The sequence below is a fragment of the Pezoporus wallicus genome, unplaced genomic scaffold (assembly GCF_028554395.1).
Source record: "Pezoporus wallicus isolate ANWC-B61680 ecotype Strahan unplaced genomic scaffold, APGP_CSIRO_Pwel_v1 contig_1876, whole genome shotgun sequence".
NCBI classification, from domain to species: domain Eukaryota; kingdom Metazoa; phylum Chordata; class Aves; order Psittaciformes; family Psittacidae; genus Pezoporus; species Pezoporus wallicus.
This window is the reverse complement of record NW_026638337.1, coordinates 756,319-775,208: the sequence shown is the minus strand read 5'-3', so window position 1 is coordinate 775,208 and position 18,890 is coordinate 756,319. Positions and strand designations below refer to the sequence as shown.

The 18,890-nt window shown below is 38.2% G+C and overlaps 1 protein-coding gene across 1 annotated transcript in view; it reads left to right on the top strand.

Annotated features, from left to right (window-relative positions):
- UBL3 (ubiquitin like 3) overlaps positions 1–13,933 on the top strand; it is a 55,107-nt gene extending 41,174 nt beyond the window's left edge. The window contains exons 2-5 of the mRNA XM_057410394.1: positions 5,506–5,614; positions 9,314–9,400; positions 12,770–12,847; positions 13,251–13,933. Of these exons, the coding sequence (XP_057266377.1) occupies positions 5,506–5,614; positions 9,314–9,400; positions 12,770–12,847; positions 13,251–13,303 (327 nt within the window). The 3' untranslated portion in view covers positions 13,304–13,933. The remainder of the gene's footprint in view (positions 1–5,505; positions 5,615–9,313; positions 9,401–12,769; positions 12,848–13,250) is intronic.
- Positions 13,934–18,890: the final 4,957 nt, after the last annotated feature.

Below are 18,890 nucleotides of genomic sequence, written 5' to 3'. Positions count from 1 at the left end.
TCTTTGGCCTGGAATAGTTAGAAAGCTCTGATGCATCTTTGGAGAACAAACTTAATTCTCACACTTAAGAACTTGAACTAAATGTACTGCATCTTGAGAAGTGAAACTTTAGTCTGTGTTTCTGAATGCTCTTATCACTTTCCCTTCTGGTCCATTGTTAGTTTTTAATTCAGTTTCACATCTGTTAAGAAAAGGGGTGGGGGTGGAAATAGGCTTGTATATGTGTTTTAATCTTAAACAGCTGAAGAAAAGCAGTTAGTTTAAACTTGGCGTAGAATAACAGATGATATGATACTTCCGTCCTCTGCATTTTAATTGTAAGGTGGAAGCTGCTGCTGGAGTATAAAATTGATAACAAAGTAACTTGTTTAGCTGAATAGGTGGGAAGTCACCTAAACATCAAGAAACATCATGTAGGTTGTAAATGTCTCCTTTCTTGCATTTTTAAGTGACGTCTCACTTATTTAACTTCAGCTGTGAAATTAGAAGCACTGTGGCACCAAGACAGTTTGTAGTTACACCTTAAAGAATGAACAAACTCCGTTGCAGATACCTATAGCAAAACACACTTTATTCTACATCTGCATATACATCATCCAGATTTCTGTTCCAAAAGTTGTGGTCACAGTTGTTACAGCAGTCTTTGCATAGATATATATTTTTAATTTATGTAGGGTTTTTCTTTTACACTGTATGTAGGGGTTTTGTTTTACACTTTAATTACACTGACATTCTTTATTGTGTATGCAGTGCACTGATGGGGAAGTTAGTGGTGCTGTAATGATGAGATTGGTGTTGGTTTGGGGGGCAAGGGTGAGGTTTGCATGCTTGAGAGCACAAACAGAGCGTGCTATTATGCAACTGTGTAGAGGGGATGTGGTCCACACATTGTGTTCAGTCCTACTGCTGATGCTGGAGCTGTTCATCGCTGTTTTCGTCAGTAACCTTGCAGTTGCTGTGATAATGCATAAACGTGAGGATGTATTTATTCCTTATCAGTTTGCTGTAGCAAAAGACTGGAATTCGCTTTGGTAGTCTGGAAAAAGAAATCAGGATGGTTGTTGTTATGACGCCTGTGGAAGAACAAACTTGTCAGGGCCATGGGAATCACAACAGTGTCACAGCACCAAGGCTCTTCTGACAAGCATGGATGGAGGGGCTTCAGGCATACATGGGAAACAGATAAGACTGTCTTGCTAACTTTTAACACAAGAAATAGGATACAGGGTAGCTAAGACTACTAGGAATCCTTTTGTAACTTGAAAAAATTTGCTGCTTTTGTGTCAAAACTTCCCTATCTAAACAAGTTTTGGTTTTTTTTTCCTACACTTTTCTTTGAGTAAATGTGTATGCACATATGCTCTCCCCCCCCCCCCCCCCTTTCCTTTTAGATATGATCTTTCATCGCAAGGCATTTTGCCAGAAAGGTTTGTTTCAGATCCCCTGTAGTCTGTTTGAAGTGGTGTTCTCAGGCTTGCAGAAGTAAGTAGTACAGCAGTTGCAAGCCATTAAATTTCACAGTGCTCTTGAGGGAATGAGATTAGACCCTAAATTTAAAGGCAAGTTTTAAGATTCTTTGCTTCAAACCCTTTGAGGTAGTGCAGTGTGCAACTCAAGACTAAGATTCATTCAAGCCAAAGTTAAGAAATATAAGGAGATATATATCTTTTATATATGTATGCACATATATATATGTGCATATATATAGACAAACATGCAAACGAAATGTCAGTGGCATGCTGTACTATAAATAAGAAAATACTTTAACCTTTCATTAGAGCAGCTGTTTCCTTGCACTTGAAGCAACATCTGCTTGACTGATTTAAGGATTTATTTTGAGCTTCTGCTTGTATTTGGTGATTCAGTTTATTATTTTTAAAATTAAAATATTCCTCCTGCATTTTACACATACTTTGTCATATACCCATAAAATTATCCGTTTATCTTAATGAGCCTTTTATATATCATAGTAGGACTATAAGAAATGCTCCTCGGCAACAAAAAAATGTAGAACTATGAAGTTATCTGTCTTGGGGAGTTGGAGAGGGGGAAGAAGGAACTGACACTTTTTATCTTTTCCTGTTGCTTATACTGTACATTAGCTGCAGAAGTACCACTTAATCAAATTTTACAGGAAGCTGAGTTAGTTTTGATTATTTCTCTGTGATATTCTTCTTTCTGTATTCACTGGTAATCTCAAAACTCAGTAGTGAGGATAAAAAGAAATCTGTCCCCTTAATATTATGCTATCTGAAAAATGACTTCAGTTCTGTATTAATGCTGCGCCATAACCATATTTTAAGTGCTGAGCAGGACTAATCTTCTGGGTTTTTTTTTAATCATCTCCTTGTAGGATCCAGATCAGACAGTACTAGGGAGCTGATGGTTTGGTGTTCTGTCTGCTGCCTAGGAAAGTGTGATGATCTTCAAAAGAGATAATCCCAACCACGGATAAGCTACACACAGATGAAGGATAAGAAATCCTTAGGTAGCCTGCACAAAATCAGAGTTGGGGTGACTGCTTGGCCAGAGGGAGCAAGGTGAGGGGGCCAGTTAGAGTAGAGGAAGTGGATGCAGGGGGATTGGAGTGAGAGGCAGATTGGCTACTTGTGATGAAGCTTCTCACTGCTACTGCCTACAGCAGGCACTGCTGCTGAGTATTTGGGGTTGTTTGGTTTGTTTGTTTCTTAAACAGGCAGCCCATTCCCAAGTACAATAACAGTTTGTGGTGCTTTCTGAACCTCTTGAATTTTTGGCACTGTGCTGGTTTTGTAATGAGATGCGTTAATGCTTAAAGGATAATTAAAGATAATGAGGTATAGAGAAAGTGGAATGCAGTGCAGCCTCTGAAAGGCAGAGCTTGGCAAGCTGACTTTTGACGAAAAAAACCCTATTTTCTACATAGACATTTTTGTAGTTTCATCTGAATATGTACACAGTAAGTGATGTGGTGCTGTATTGCAAACTGCTGGCTAAATAGGAGAAATTGCGATCTAGTAGAGAAATTGTTTGGAAGGGCCTAAGATAAAGGACCTAGCTGAGGGGAGGGAAACAAGCTCAGAGCTTCTTAGTGGAATCGTTATAGATCAGTTGTCAGATCAGTCTTGCATTATCTGATTCATCTAATGACAAAGGTATATGTAAAGGGATCTTGCTGCTAGAATTTGATGACATGAAGATGAAAAAGTACTCTTAACATGAAAAAGTGTTCCATTGAAATTCTGGGGGATTTCATAGGGCATGGGCCCAGACATGGAGTGATCTGAAACATCTTTGTGGTACAGAATACTTCTTTCCACCTCACCTCTTTTCCCTGGAAGGAATGGAATAATAGGAGTGGTATGAAATTTGGAGCCTTGTGCTTCAGGGCATTACAGCCAAAATGTTGGTTAGAAGAATGCAGGCTGAATTATTGAAAGGATCAAAGTAGAGAAGGGTACGAAGTAACTGAGCAAAAAGCATGGGGCATTTATGAAGGCATATGTGCTCTTGGGACATAGACACAGAAGGTATTTCCAGTAGACAGAGGAAATTACTGGTGGCATTATACAACCATCTGGTAACACATACAATCGCAAAATCAACTAAACTGTGTCAGAAATAATAATCTGGTTTGAGGAGAAAAGAGAAGAAATTGAAGTGTGCAGAGACAGGCTCCTGGGATGAATGGGGAAATGGGTATCACAGCAGAGAAAGATTAAAGCGCTTGTCTGGGGCAGTCCAGCTACAGAAACTATATATGTAAGTGCTGTCCGTACATGTACAAGTGGAGACAGCTAAAAGGGGGGAAACTACTTAAACTGAAAGACAGTATAAGCAAAACAATAGGTAGACATGGTCTGGCCGTTGCTGAATTTAGGCATAACATTTGGAAGTCGTAATTCAATTACAGTAGCCAGGTTTTTGGAGTAAACAGGAATAGTGGAACTTGGTTTGCTTTTCCTGCTAAATCTTGTTGAGATTTGAAAATAATTCTTTAATCATTCTGGAAATATCAGAGAGCACAGAACTTTAATGCTTGTAGCCAAGTGTGTTCTGAATTTTATGAACAGTTGTGTAAACAGCATTCCTGCAGCTTCTCCCCTTTAAGTTGTTTTATGATTTCATGGTATGCAGTGATTTGGACTTGATTTTAAAGGTATTTTCCAACCTAGCTGATTCTATGATTCTGTGCAATACAATATTGTGGTGCTGTGGTGCTTTCTCAGAGACAGCTACCTCTTGGCTTTTGAAGGGCATTGATGGGGAACAGCGAGGGCAACCTGGCCCTTTTACATTAACTGTTTGAATCCTTGCTACGCTTTGAAATAGAGACTGAATTGCTTTTTGGAGGGGTCATTTTATTCATTGACCTTAAAGTGTGCAGGATGGTAGAAGTCTTGAAAATTTGGGCATCAATGTAAATCTTTTTATATTTGATCTAGAAAAAAAAAACAACAGTTTACTGAATTCCAACAAGGAAAGCTTTGTTGCAACTTCAAATGAGAGCCACAGTTTGTGAGTGTGATTTGGAAGAAAGTATCCAAGCAGTTAGGCTACTGCAGTCTTGCTAACAGTTGATGCCATTTAGGCTTGTAGGCCAAGCCATGGAAGCAGCTAGACTTCTACTTGCCATGGGCATTGGTAAGTGCTAATTACCCAAACACTTTTTGTGACCTTGCTAGCAGTTGCTTGAGGAGCCAGAGTTTAATCTCTTTTGCATTGTGAGTCACTATTGTCATAGTGAGCTCTTTGTACAGGTTATTGTAATGCTATATGGAAAAGGCATTATACTCAGTAACTTGCTAATAAAAGAGGAAAATAATAGCTGAAGATGCTTATGGTTAGATAGAGGAAATCAATGATAGAAAAGCTGTGATATGGTGCTATTACTGTATTGCATGTGGATGTCAACTAATTTGCTCGGAGTGAAAGACAGTGGTGGAACAAAGTTTTGGGTTCAGAAGACTGGCACAGGGATTCAAGTTCTGTGGCAGCTGGGAGCAAGGAAGGATGCTGTCTTGACTCCCTGGTGTTTTGTAGGCAATTTAGTGGGTGAGATCGGGGCTGACAAGTATCATGCTGGAGGGAGGTGCTAGGCCTTTTACTGGGGCTCACAGCCCACGCGGATGCAGGTTTTGATATTTTTAGTGCTCTCTGTTTGGGTTATTTCAGGTTTATATTTTCTCCCTTCAAGAAGATACATTGTCACTGTCTTGGCTGGAATTCTTTTACACTCTGCTGAAAGCTTGTTTTAATGGCACAGCTGATTCTGTCACTACCTATCAGAATCTTCTGGCATTTATCATCAAAAATGCCAGCTGTTGGAATTTAATCTTTCTAGATTATGTGTAAGATACAACATTTTATTGACCTCTTTTGACACTATTTTCAACACAAACTGTTTTCTTGAATCACTTTGGATCAATCTTACTCTAAAACCAATGGCACCTTTTTGTAACTTTAACTACTTTGTCTTCCCTGCATGCTTCCCTAATAGTGCATTTTTATTTATTCTTTTTACAGATAAATTTGCGCCTCATCTTGGTAAGTGGGAAAACAAAAGAGTTCCTATTTTCACCAAATGACTCTGCTGCAGATATTGCAAAGCATGTGTATGATAACTGGCCGATGGGTGAGTAGCTCTGTGGCTTTGGCTTTTTAATTTGTGAGCTAGAAGCTTCCCTGTGTTGTCAGATTAAAGTGCCAGTAAACTGATCTCTGTTCGCAACATTCAAATTAAGGATGTTTATTGTGTATCGGAGCACAGATTTCTATAGAAAGACAGTTGTTCTTCATTTTCTCTGATTCTTCGGTTGGGGAGATTTTTAGATGTCTGGACTATTTCCCACTTGATTTCTAAAATCTGCTTCCCCAAACTGCAGTACTTCTTTCCTTCTGTCTTCAGACACTTTTCTTGCTTAATCTTGTTAGAGGATCTAGTAAGTGTGAGCAAATCTTGGAGATATAAAACCTCTTATTTGAGGACAGCTAATGTAAAACATGGCATGTCACAGGAGCACATTAGTGAAGTTGAGGCTGAATTACTTCTTCTTTATTGCCTTATCTTGGAAAAGATCTGTAGTAACAGCATTCTTCCAGGAAAAAAAAAAAACAACCAAAAACAAATACAAAAGAACATTTTAAGAGACACTAAAAGACTGAGGGAAACTGAGGGTTGTCTGTCTGAATATATTTGGTATTAAGAAGGAATACTGGCTTCAGAAAACGGAATTGAAAACTTAAGATGTGTATTCACATATGTGAATAGTTCCACTAAAAACAGAGTGCTTCTGTTCTCCCCGACTATGATTTCATGGGAAAATAGCCAAAACACAGACATAGCATTACATATGATGAAAGAGAATGCTTCTTTTGGTACAGGACTTCATCTGGGTTACTGTTTTATGTTAAAAAAGACTACTGTTTACACAAACTAAAACATTGCAATATCTGTTTCTATGGTGCCTTTGTCAAAGATGCATGGTGGATGATAATTCCTGCCAAAAAGTTAGTGCTCATTATCCATATTTTAGGCCTTAAATTGCTCTTTGAGGTCAGGAAGAACAGGGTTACAGTGGACTTGTTTGCTGTTTGTTTTGATAGCATTATGTATTTAATAAAATACGGAATGAAGGGGAAAGTATTCCCTGAAGTAATCCTCTGAAGTATTAGATATACATGTAAAACACTTCTACACTAAGAAATCCAGTTGATGTATCATAAAAACATAGAGTGGTTTGGGTTGGAAGGGACCTTAAAGCTTATCTAGTTCCAGCCCCCTGGCAGGGACACCTTCCACTAGACCATGTTGCTCAAAGACCCATCCAGCCTGGCCTTGAAATGCACATCCTTGAAATGAACACAGATGTAGCATCTTTGTAGCTACTGAGCATATTTTAATGTGTGCCTACAGCATAGTTGTCATGATCAAGTGCTCTCTGTGTACTTTCGTCTGAATTAGTAAAGGCAGAACTGTTGTTATTCTTACTCAAGTTTATTCCTGAACATGCGGTCTCATGTTCCTAGTCTTGTGAAGAGCTTGACGGTTGCAGATTCTGGGTTAAGAAAAACCCCAGACTTTAAAGTCTCTTTTTAAGAAAAAGAAAAGTAGAACCGGACATGGAAGCCTCAGTTCAAATAGCTGCTGCCCTGAGGGAGTTCTCTAAATCTTGGTGAATATTTAATTGCCTGTGTAAAGAAGAATAATGTCAATTTAAAAGACTGAGGAAAAAATCTACTTCAAAATAATGACTGGGTTTTTACAAATATCAGCTCAGTAGCTGTTTTGAGGCTGAGAGTGCTCTTTGCTACAGGCCTGAGAAATCTTGGTGAGGACCAAATTTTCTTTGAAATAGAGATGATGTGATTGTTTTTAGCACCATTTGACTTCTCATGATCTTGTGGGGGAAAGAGATTATGAAATATTCTCAGTTACATGCTGGCAGGATTAAGGCAAACTTCTCTTTTGGCAAGACAGTTGTGAATTAAGAATCTCTTGACTTCTAGTGGAAAATACCAGGTTTATATTAACGTGTATCATCTAAGTAGATTACCTGTTCTCTTCCTGCCCTCCCCATTTTCTTCTAAATAATATTAAAACTTTAATTGCACAGCAATTATCTGCTGAAGTTTAAAAAAAGTCCTAGGTAAATAACTTTTCCGTGGTTCATTTAGTCATCGGTGGAAATGGAAACCTGAAATCATGTCAGGAAGAAGTGTTTCAAACTGCCAGCCAAGGAGCAAAAAATTGAAAGGATGGGTAAATTGGCAGCGAACCAGTGAGCAAATACCTGTGCCAAAATGTAGTCTGTCTTCTGTTGGTTGCTGGTTTATGTCATTATGGCATTATAAGCTGGCTGAATTTGTCTTTACAGCCATAGTGTGGCAGAGTTCAGGCTAGATAAGTAAAAATAAATAAATAAATGATTTTTTTATATCTTCCAAAAAGTCATTCACCCCAGTAGTGTGATAATTCAGCTCCTTAACATAGCCCACTTGACAGCATAGCAAAAAGGGCATGTGCTTGAATTGCAAGACAGTTGAATCAGACCCTGAGTAGAAATACTTGAAATTCAAATAGCTTTGGTTGCTTAATTTGATCTAATCTTATAAACCAGGCACATGGCAGCACTCTGGGATGCTGCAGCCACTGCTGTTGATACCAGCCTTGCTGCCACTGTGTTCTGGGGCCACAATGGCTCCTGCTGCCCATCTGCCTTCTTGCTTTTTCACACCAGGTGCCTCTCCATACACTCCCTGCAGCCATGGTTTTTGTTTTAAATGCTTCCCCTTTTCCCCTTTTCAGTTCTTCTCATTTTGTGGTGCTTGTATGTTAATTTTATGTTCCCAGTGAACAGGTTGGTTTCTGTTGCTTGTCATGATCCCATGCTGAATAATTCATTTTGGCATATAAACACCACAAAAGCAGAGAGAGAGAACATTTGTGAGCAGCTGTTGCCAGAGATCTGGTCAGCTAAGGAACAGAGGACACTGTATTCCCAGAGAACCCATTTAAATTCAGTGTTTCAAGGTTTTATGATGTTTGTTCTGAAAGCAAAGCGCATATTTATTTGTTGTTCACATTGTGACAGGAACATTGAAAGATTAGGAAAAGATCATTTAAGCTCCTAAATTATTTAGGGGGCTTAAGCGTTATACGAAATGCATTACAGGAAAATGCATGCTTGCTTTCCCGAGTCACTGCTTGCCACAGAAAAACACCCACAGATTATCCTTTGAGAAGTTCCTTGCAGTGTGTCAGTCGGCATCAGCTCTGAGAGAAGCCTCTGTTCAGGCTCTCTGCAGTGACTGCTGGGGGATGCTCAGGTCACTGCCCCCTCTGGACATTTAACTGGCTGGAACTGGCCATTGTGGAACACTGCTGAGCAGCCTGCTGAGCCAATTCAGGGCTGTCATCTCAGAATCCCATTTCAAATGACCCATCACATGTGCTTTCAATCTTTGTGGCTGCAGAGCAGCTCCAGCTAGTTGGCTAGTGAGGAGGCAATTTTATCCAAGTGGATATTAAACCTCAGGAAGCAACTTGCATTTATGAACTATTTAGTGTAGGACTAAGTATCTCATGCAATCTGTAGAGTTAGTAATATTTATACTTGTAGGCATTATACTTGTAGGCATAAAATGACGTGTTTCTGAATAACAGATTTCAGGAGCGCTAGCCTTGAATTATCTTTCTGTGTCTTCAGCCTGTGCTCTCTCTTCATTGTTTCCTGCAGGAGGCCTATTCTTAGTTTTCTTCTTGGGTAAAGGTGAGAGAAATAACAAAAGGCGTTTTTATTACAATGTAACTGTGAAAATTCTCTCTTTTCAGACTGGGAAGAAGAACAAGTCAGCAGTCCAAATATCTTGCGGCTTATTTATCAAGGGAGGTTTCTTCATGGCAATGTGACATTAGGAGGTATGAAAATAATTTTCATTATGCATGTTACAGCCAGGCAAAGGTGATATTTATTTACAGTGCAGTAAATGCCACTTTATTATTCAAGATCCCAGGATGGCTTGCTATACAGTATTTTTCCTCTGCACAGAGTAACATGTATCTTATTGTGTATTTTTCCATCTTGTTACTGCTAGTTGTTAAACTTTGGGGGGTACCACCTGCTAAGTCAAATTTCCTCTTGCATAAAGAAACAGTAATGCTGCTTTTGTTTCTTCTTTCTAAAATGGAATATTTTGTTCCACCTCTCTTACACTACCCTTGTCGTGTAATGTCTGAAGTATCTTAAAATGTTTGATAAACACTATGATAATTGGTTAAACAATACTTTAAATCTTACTGCAGTGAAGGAAGACACTGTATGAATGAGAATGAGGGAAAGCATTCTTGCTGTCCAGTGCTCTCTCAGGGATACAATTGCATAGTTATGTGAAAACAGAAGTAAATGGCTCCACTTCATATGCCAAGGAAATGCAATTCAACTGTGCCCCCTTGTGGCAAGCTTTCCCCCGTAATTATGTATAGTTGATGGGTATCTTTGATGGAGATATGACATAAAGTTGTAACAATAATCTTTCTTTTTGTAGAGAAGAGTTGCCAGTGTGAATGTCAACTATGTAAATGACTAAACAAAATGAGATTCTCTTCTTTGTGCCAGTTTAGAAATAAATTAATACTTCCACTTTGTACGTTCAGGTTTTTCATGCATTTGGTACTTGAGTACAATACAGAGAGGAGAAAAGAATACAAAATGAGATTTCAGCAATTCTGAAGTTAAGATGAACTTGAAAAGAATATTTCTGAACTGCATATGGTGATCTTTCCATGAAGTGACTGGAATGATACAGTCATTGATTCGCTTTCTATTGTTACTGATGTTGGCTAGTGATGGACGTTTAGAATGGATTTACTCTCCGTATAAATCAATTTTTAATGCTGCTATATATCCAGACAAGATCAATGTCAACTCAACTGTGAGAACTCTGAAATTTTTATTCACTCTTTAATTTGTATGTTTACCAGGTGCCAGCTAGTAGCATTTGGAGTAGGGTTGAAAGACAAATGTGTTAAGTCCTGGATCATCTCTGCCATTAGAGTTGCTCTTCTTACCCTACCTTTTCCAGGCAAGGAGATAGCTAAATGGGATTTTCTTTGCCATTCATCTCTCTCTAGGTGTTGCTCTTGACCACCAGTGCTTGTTCCCTTTGGTGACGTTTGTCTAAATCTGAAAGAACATTGATCATTTATTTAGTGTAGTTAATACATTGTTTAATGAGTTAAGCTGAAAAATAACAGCTGCATGCTGTTGACTCTTGAGTTAACCCAGGTCTATGAATTCTGAACACTTGGGTTCAGGGCATTTTAGTTCATTACTAATCATTCATGCGTGCGGTGTAATCACTATGGTTTTACCCTAAGGACCTTACATGTATATTAGTGTTCTTCAAAGATTTTTTCTTTGATAGATTGTTCTAAGTTTAAAAAAAAAAACAAACCTCCCTAAAACACTGGCTTACTTCAGTGCTAATGAAGTTGTCTAGAGCCAGATTATGCATCTGAAAGCGAAGCAGCAGTTTATGAAGCAGCCTGAAAAGACTACTACTTCAGGTTGTGGTGTTCATTAGACGTAACCTGAAGTGAACTGGCTATCTTTGAAAGAGAAAGGGGGAGTGAAGGCAGGGCGGAATTTCTCGCTAAATACAATATTTAGTTTCTTAAGCTGTTACAATACAGTTCATTAAGCTGTTCTGGCTTAATGAACTATAACTGAGTTAGAGCACTTAGTGTTTTATTTGCTTTAGGTGATTAAAAAATATTGACCTGGAGTTTGTACCTGCTGCATACTGAAAGTCACTTTATCAACCACTGAAACAAAAGTTTCCAAGGAAACAGTTTGGTGTTTTTTTAACAGGAGTCTGGTTTCATTTGCATTTGACAGTGACGTTGTAATATTCCAGTTGTAACCTCGTATGTCTCTGTCATCTCCTGAATCTCCTGATACTCAGAAGCATCAAAAAAAGATGAATTTATAGGAAAAACTGGCTTTTGAGAGAAGTTTTATTTTTAAGAAACTATCTCTTTTGCCAGCTCCTCTGAATGGGCTGTCACTACAAAAACAGTAGAGCGGATGGCATTGGAAGTGGTAAAGGAAAACAGGACCCCTTTGTAAAACTGCTTGTGCCACTCTTGCCTGCCATTCTTGAGCCACACTGTTTCATTGTGTGCTGCCTGTGTGAAGGGTTGGGGAGGTAGCTAGGGAGATAGAGTCTGTTCAGCTTCCAACAGGAAATTTCATCCTTTGGCTAAATATTTGGTCTGTACTTTGCTTTTGAAATAATACTAATTAGGGAGGTTCTCAGTTTCTTGTTAGATAATGGTAATCAGTGACTTTTACTTCCTTATTTATTGGGGAGGGGGGAAGGGAAGCCAACCTTGTGCCATACACATACTAAAAGGGGGGGGGGAGGGGAGGGGAAGTAAATTCTGATTATAGAAAATCTGCAATAAAAGTGGATGGGAAAGTGGGAAAGGAATGAAATAAAAGTTTAGCTTAGGTGAGAGAAAGGAGTGAGAGAATGAAGATGAGCAAGAAAAGGTTAGGGCACTCAGGTTCTGTCATGGTGCTCTAAGCAAGAAGCTGGAAATTGCTAATAAAAACTTGTGTGAACTATGCAAACTACTGCTGAAATCAGTTAATCAGAATATTAGTATACTTGTACTAGTTTACTGTAAATAATTAACCTTTGCAGCTCACTAATCAAGTCTCTTCATCTGTCTTGATATTGTGAGAGATGTCCCTAATGTGATTAGTTTGTAATATTTTGCTCTTTCTGTAATGGCTTCCTAAGCTGCTGATGTTACAGATCAGTATTAAAAGGCAAGATGCAGGTGTTTTTTATTTTGGAAAATCTTTGCCATGGATCAAAGTATGTTGTAGGAAAATCTGTTTTGCAGTAGTGGTTCCATGTTTTGATGTCTCAGGAGTAACAGTTTAGTGGCTGAATTAGCTGCTTTTTGCATCCATATCAAGGAAGAATGCTTATCACCTTGGTCTGAATGCTCACTTCTGCTTTTACTTACAAGAGGAAGGCTAAGTTTCCTAACAGGAATATAATGTTTCTAAGAACACAATGTTTTAAGTGATTATTATCAGGTTCCAAGACCTGATCTATAAAATTTTAGCCAGAAATGCCTTTATATGTTTAGTTAGTAGTTCAAACCTCACAGTATTAACTTTTGAACAGAATGCTTATCCAATTACAGCTAGGTTCAGTTGGGTTTTTGAAGAAAAACGACTGTGTTAATAAGTCTCCCTTTCTCCTTCTGCAGCGTTAAAACTTCCTTTTGGCAAAACAACAGTGATGCATTTGGTGGCTAGAGAGACGCTGCCAGAGCCAAACTCTCAAGGTAAGCTGTGCACTAGAGATATTTCTTACTCAAGTATATGGCAAAGCAGTCAGATATTTTACAGGATATTGGGGTATTTCATAGCAGAGAAAAGTCCTTGTGGTCTTTTGTGAAGCAAGTAATGGAATGCTTTTGTATATGTTGTTTATAGAAAACTGAGGAATCAACTTTCTGGTTTAGCATTATTCTAGAATACAGAAATTTACTCAAACCTTAACAGCTTTTATTTTTATTATTAAAAACTACTCCTGAGTTATTTTTCACTTACGTATGCATGTCTATAATAATATATTTTTACTAAAAATAATCAAAGGCAAACATGTATCAAGCATCCTGACACACAAAACAACCAAATTGCTGTAGAAATGTGACATGTAAGCAAAACTTTCTCCTTTCTCCACAGGTCAAAGGAACCGTGAAAAAACTGGAGAAAGCAATTGCTGTGTAATTCTGTAAACCCTGTTAGCTTTACCTGCTAAGTGTGATGTAATATAGTCTTTGTCTTTCATGCTGCTGGAATAGAAGAGGCCCTACCTTGCTTCAGAGACCTGTAGGAAGAGCCTGTCTGTAAATCCATGGAACTGAAATATTACATGAACACTGTCTCATTACTCTTTTTTGGTTTTTAAGAGAAAGATCTATGAACACTTTCATTGTTTGTTTTCTTTTTTAAATTCCTACTTTTTGTTTGTTGAATAATCTTACAGTACATCAGTTCTTGAAAGAATTCAATCTTCAGGAAAGTTAAAGTGTTCTTTTCCATAGCAGGAATCATTTTGCTGCCACAAAAATCTCCATTAACCAGATCTAACCAGTCAAGCTTTCTAGATGCAATTTGCACTAAATATGGTTGACAGTATATTTCTCATCAACAATCTCTAACAATATTGGAGACACCTAGTGATAACCCACAATGTATAATGCAACACTGGAAAGTAGTATAATTAAAACAAATCTCACTTATGGCCAAATCAAAAGAAAAACTGTTAAGTCAGTTGTAGCTAAGTCAACCTTGGTGGCCGAACTGGCACAGAATAATAACTAAAGCAAGTCTAACTCTATATATTTTCACTGCAACAAACAAAACTATGTGCCTGTAATTTAAAAGCACTCTGTAGAGGGCTGATGAAACTGAATTTTTCATTACTGCGTGCACTCTGATCTCGTATGTCAGTTGAGTGCTTATTCGGACAGCACAAACCAGTGCAGAGAGTGCATTTCCTAGCCTTAATATGGGAGGGGTAATTTCCTGTAGTTCATAGGCTTTTATTATTGTGCATAAATGTTAGAAAACATAATTTACTAATCAATTTTATGTACTTGAATATTGGCAATTGGTGTTTTTTTCAGTCATTTTCTCATCTGTACCTTAGTGTCCAGTGTCATGCTTACTCATTAGAGACTTCAAAAGAATTATTAAAGTTTAAAAAAAGCAAAAAGAAAAATCTCTGCCATAGTACTAGTTTTGTTTCTTTAAGTAATCTGCATTTGGTATTAGTGCTTGCAATGGTATTAAAATCAGAAGCTGATTTTTGAAGGCATACATAATTAAAAAGGATGCCATTCTTTTATTTCATATCAATAATTTAAACGTTGATATGCTAAAGAAATTTGCACAGCACTAAAGCATGAGCTAGTTTCATCTTAAACCTGTAAAAACAATAAAAATAAATTAAAAAATATAAAAGATTTTATATTTTTTTTTCACTGGGGAGGAATTTCTTCCTGCGTGAAATTACAAATATGTGTAGAATATATTTAATAAAAATCTTATAAAATACATAACTATAGAAGTTAAATATAGATTGGCGTGTAGTATAATAGAACAATATTCCATATAAATAGCTTTAGCCTTTAAAAGAAATGAGTCACAGGTTGACATTGTGTTCTGTACTAAAGTGTCCACAACTCTTACAGATGTTCTGTGTAATTGTTTTTTGAATGATTGACATCATTCAGATGTAATCAGGTTATTTTATTCATTGTTCCTGCTTTGATGAAATGCTTTATATGCAGTAGATTTACAAAAATATTGTTCATACTGATCAGAATTAAATTTGTATAGAGCAGAGTTTTAAAACAAATTGTAAATAGCACTAAACATTTTCTTTCTGCAACCTGTACTGATAGACTCTTCTGTAAACTAAATAAAAAGACTATTGTAGTGCATTTTGGTGGTGTTTTAAGGGTTGTAGTTAGGTCTGTAACTACTTTTAATAATACTTATTAATCTGGAAACTAATGGTTTATTAAGAAAGGGGGGGAGGATGCAAAACCTGCTGAAAACTGCTGATGGGATTTATCACTTCAGTTTTGTTTTCCTTTGATGTCAAAAGAAGTAGCCAAGAGGGTTTTTTAATGTTGGAGGAGAATGCAGGCATGGGCAATCACAGCTGCAGATGCACTGGTGTACCTCGCTGCAGTTACGTACTCGCAGCGTAAGGCTTCGTAGCCTTCATTACCTTACAGGGAGCTGGGAACTGAGGTGACAGCATTATGTGCTTATTGCCTAAATAAATTGGGGGGGGGGGGGGATTTCTTTCTACTCTGCAGTGTAGTTACTAAATAAGTAACTATGGGGACACAAATCTTATTTAAGAAAATAAGAAATTTTGATAAGCATCAGCTTGAGAAAGCTACTTGGAGCATGTTATCTTCAACTAGAAAATGAAGCTAACCTTTTCCAAAATGCTTATCACCCAAGTAACACAGACTCAGATGGGAAATGGCTATGACAGCACAAAAAGAAAGGGGCTGAGGCAGGACATGTTTTATTTGTAAAGTCTTTCAAATGCATTGATTTTGAAAACTTAATGTTTGAAATGTAATCTTGGTTTGAAAAACCAGGAGAGGTATTTAATGCAGTATAAATACATGAAAACCCAGTAGCCTCTAGTTAAAATATTTGGTGACCTCAAATAGCGAAGTATGTGGAGTTCCCTTTTGTTGAGATGAGTAAGATGCATATATGCACATGTCCAAGCACATCCTTGAATGCTGCTTGGCATTTAAAGCATGAGCTTGCCAAAATAAACTCTTGCAGAAAGCAGATAGAACCATTGCTTTTATTTTCCTGCAAATGCACATTGCAGAGCATTTCTGTTGTGGTGTGAAGCGGGTGGAAAACTGTGGGGAGAATTGGCAAAAGGTTTGTGTTCTTTTTTTCCTTGGATGCTTTGTATTGTGGATGGTTTATTTGCCAGAACAAAAGCAGCAGCTGTTCATCCAGATTCCCCAGCCTTGCTGAAGTTCACACACATGCTTCTCTTTCAAGTTGATTGGAGTCTAGAGACTGCTTGCAGCCCCAAGAGATTAAAGCTAAGTCTTCACGGGGTCAGGGTGCTGGACAGTCTGATAACACATTGAAGAGTTTGGCATTTGTTTTTCACTGTTTGGTAGAAATTATATTTTCCATATGGATGAGTTAATAGATGTCATGAAGAAAGGGGAGAATGAGTTGGAGCCCTTCGTACTATGAAATGTCCTGAAGGGACTGTATCCGTCTCCCATACCATTGCATGTGTTACCAATCATAAATCAATATTCACACCTGAGGTATAATATCCGATGGCAGTGAATGTACTGTGTAACTTCTGTTTTTTTAAATGATAGCAAAAAATATGACTGTTGAAACAGTCTTAGGGATTAGCTCTGTTGCTGGAGGAAGAAAATATGGCCAGGGTAGTGTTGAAGGCTTTGCTAAGGTGCTGCGTTGATAGGAATCCAGTGCAGATCTCTAAAATCCCTGAATACCTTTCCTTAGTACACTGTGCTTACAACAGGAGGAACATTTAATTTAAAAGGGAAATATACAGTGCTCTGAAAAAGCTTCCTCCTCATACAGGCAAGAAGGAAGGTGGCTTGATTTTGGGCTGGCTGAAAGCTGGGAGTTTCTGCAGCTATTCTTTGGGAAAATCATGCCTGTGGTTCTGTGTGTGCTCGGATGATTTGTTATACAAATTTTGCCTCAAGAAGCAAGTAACAATCTGGATATGCTTCATCTAAAACTCACTGTACGCTAATTAAACACATAAACTCAGGCAGATTTACAGTTCTATGTCCTCTGCAAATTGGCATTTAGATCATTAACAGCAGTTGCACCATTGAAACCGATTGGAATTCTGTGCTTAAATCAGGAAACAGCAAGATCTGTTCAGATTCTTAAGGGAGAGTTCCCACCCCTTTTATTTCTTCTGGAGTACTTAGAGTCTTCCTAGATACTAGAACTTGGCCGTAACTTGTCAGGATGAAGCTTAGTTTCAAAGCAAAATAAAAGGCATTTACGGTTATTTCAAGAGGCTGACAGTATGAAACACGGTTCATGATAGTAAGTTGTTTACAGGCCTCAAGGCGGTGGCATGTGTACATTATGCCACATGTACATACCTGTGAGGAGGTTTCCAATGTAATTGCTAAGTTGCTTAACAATTTTTTCGGCTGGACTGTGAAATTACAAACCCCTCTTTAGGCTCTGGGGTTTTCCAGGAGTTCTGATTGGTTTCTGCTTCTTTTATTTCTTAATTGTTAAGGGGTTTTTTTTAATCTGGAAAAGGAATGACCAGTGAAATAGAAAATGGTGACGGTTATTAAAGTCAAGCTCACCAAAAATAATGAACATTTGATGGAATCTCATCAAGCTCATGGAACGGATCACAGTGACAAATGAAGTTCTGTTTTTAATGTGAAGGACAGCATAGAGAAAGCAAAGTACTTGCACAACTCTTAGTTTTAAAATGGCTTGGATCCATCCAGGACTGAGTTCTGGGCATCACGGGCAAACACTTTCTACTGCAAGTTCCTTAGGGTTTTGAAAATAACAATGAGACATCAGGAATGTTACAGAGAGATTGAAGAGAATTAAAAGTTAAATTAGCTACAGTTGCAACTAACTCGGAGAAAATGGATGGAGAACTCCTGGTTTTGGCTTGTGGCTTTATTGGCCCAGTTTTTACATTTGTCTCTAAAGTGAAGGTGACAAATTCAAATCCAATAGAACATGTTTTTGTGAAATCAATGGCAATCACTTCCACCAGAAGTAACGTGAGGGAAAAGGCTGAGCAGGATGTAAAAGGAAAATCCATCATTGCATCGATGAAATCTGGTGGAATTTCCAGAGGTGTTATAATTAGTAATGATGAACTTGTTCTCAACAAATTGAGAAGAAATTGTTGTCCTTTGGACGCTACCTTAGCTTTCAATGAAGAGCCCAGCTCTTAGGGGAAAAGTACTTGTGACACATTCCCACCTCCATGATGTACAAGCAGCTGCATAGCATGAGCCCCAGCCTGTGCAGGATAAGTGTATTGTGTGCTGTGGTAGGAGTTTGTCTCTACAAACCTGCTGCATCCCGAGAACAACTTCTGGTCAGACTCAGGGTGATGTCTGTGCTTTTCCTGCAGCAGGCTTGAGGGAGTAACTTACTGTGTTTTAGCTGTGGAGAACACGAACTGCAGTTGCTTAGGGCAATTAAAAAATCAGTTAATGCCTCTTGAACAGTGCCAAGGGAAAGCACCCTGCTTTCATCAGTTCAGAGGATGCTGAATTTACAGGTAGTAAATGTTTTGACTCTTCTAGCAGAAAATACTCCTCAGCTGTTATTTCGTTTGGATAGGGGAAGGTAATGGGATGAAACAGAACAATTTTCTTTTTGTTCCTTTATCTGTTCTTTGAACTAAAGATCAGGAAGGAATAACAGGAGTAGTTTAAGGCACCTACTATAGATCAACCATCAAATGGCCGGTCAAAATTCACTTGCCGGAAGCTATCCACGGCAAAAAGAGCAGCCATGGGAAAGAGGTGACCGCTGCCCACAGCATGGCAACTAACTACCAGGATGAAGTAGCTCAGTTTGTGAATGAGGAGTAGATGGGGGTGATGCTTGGTCCCTTTGTGACCAAGTGCTTTCAGCTGTTGCCTGGCAAAAAGGGGGTTGGGATCTTGCACCAGTTATGGGGGGGCACAATAGCAAAGAACTGCCTGCAGAGGTTAGATCTGAGAACTCACAGTATTTAAAAACATCCTTGATGCCAGAAGTCAGCTCTTT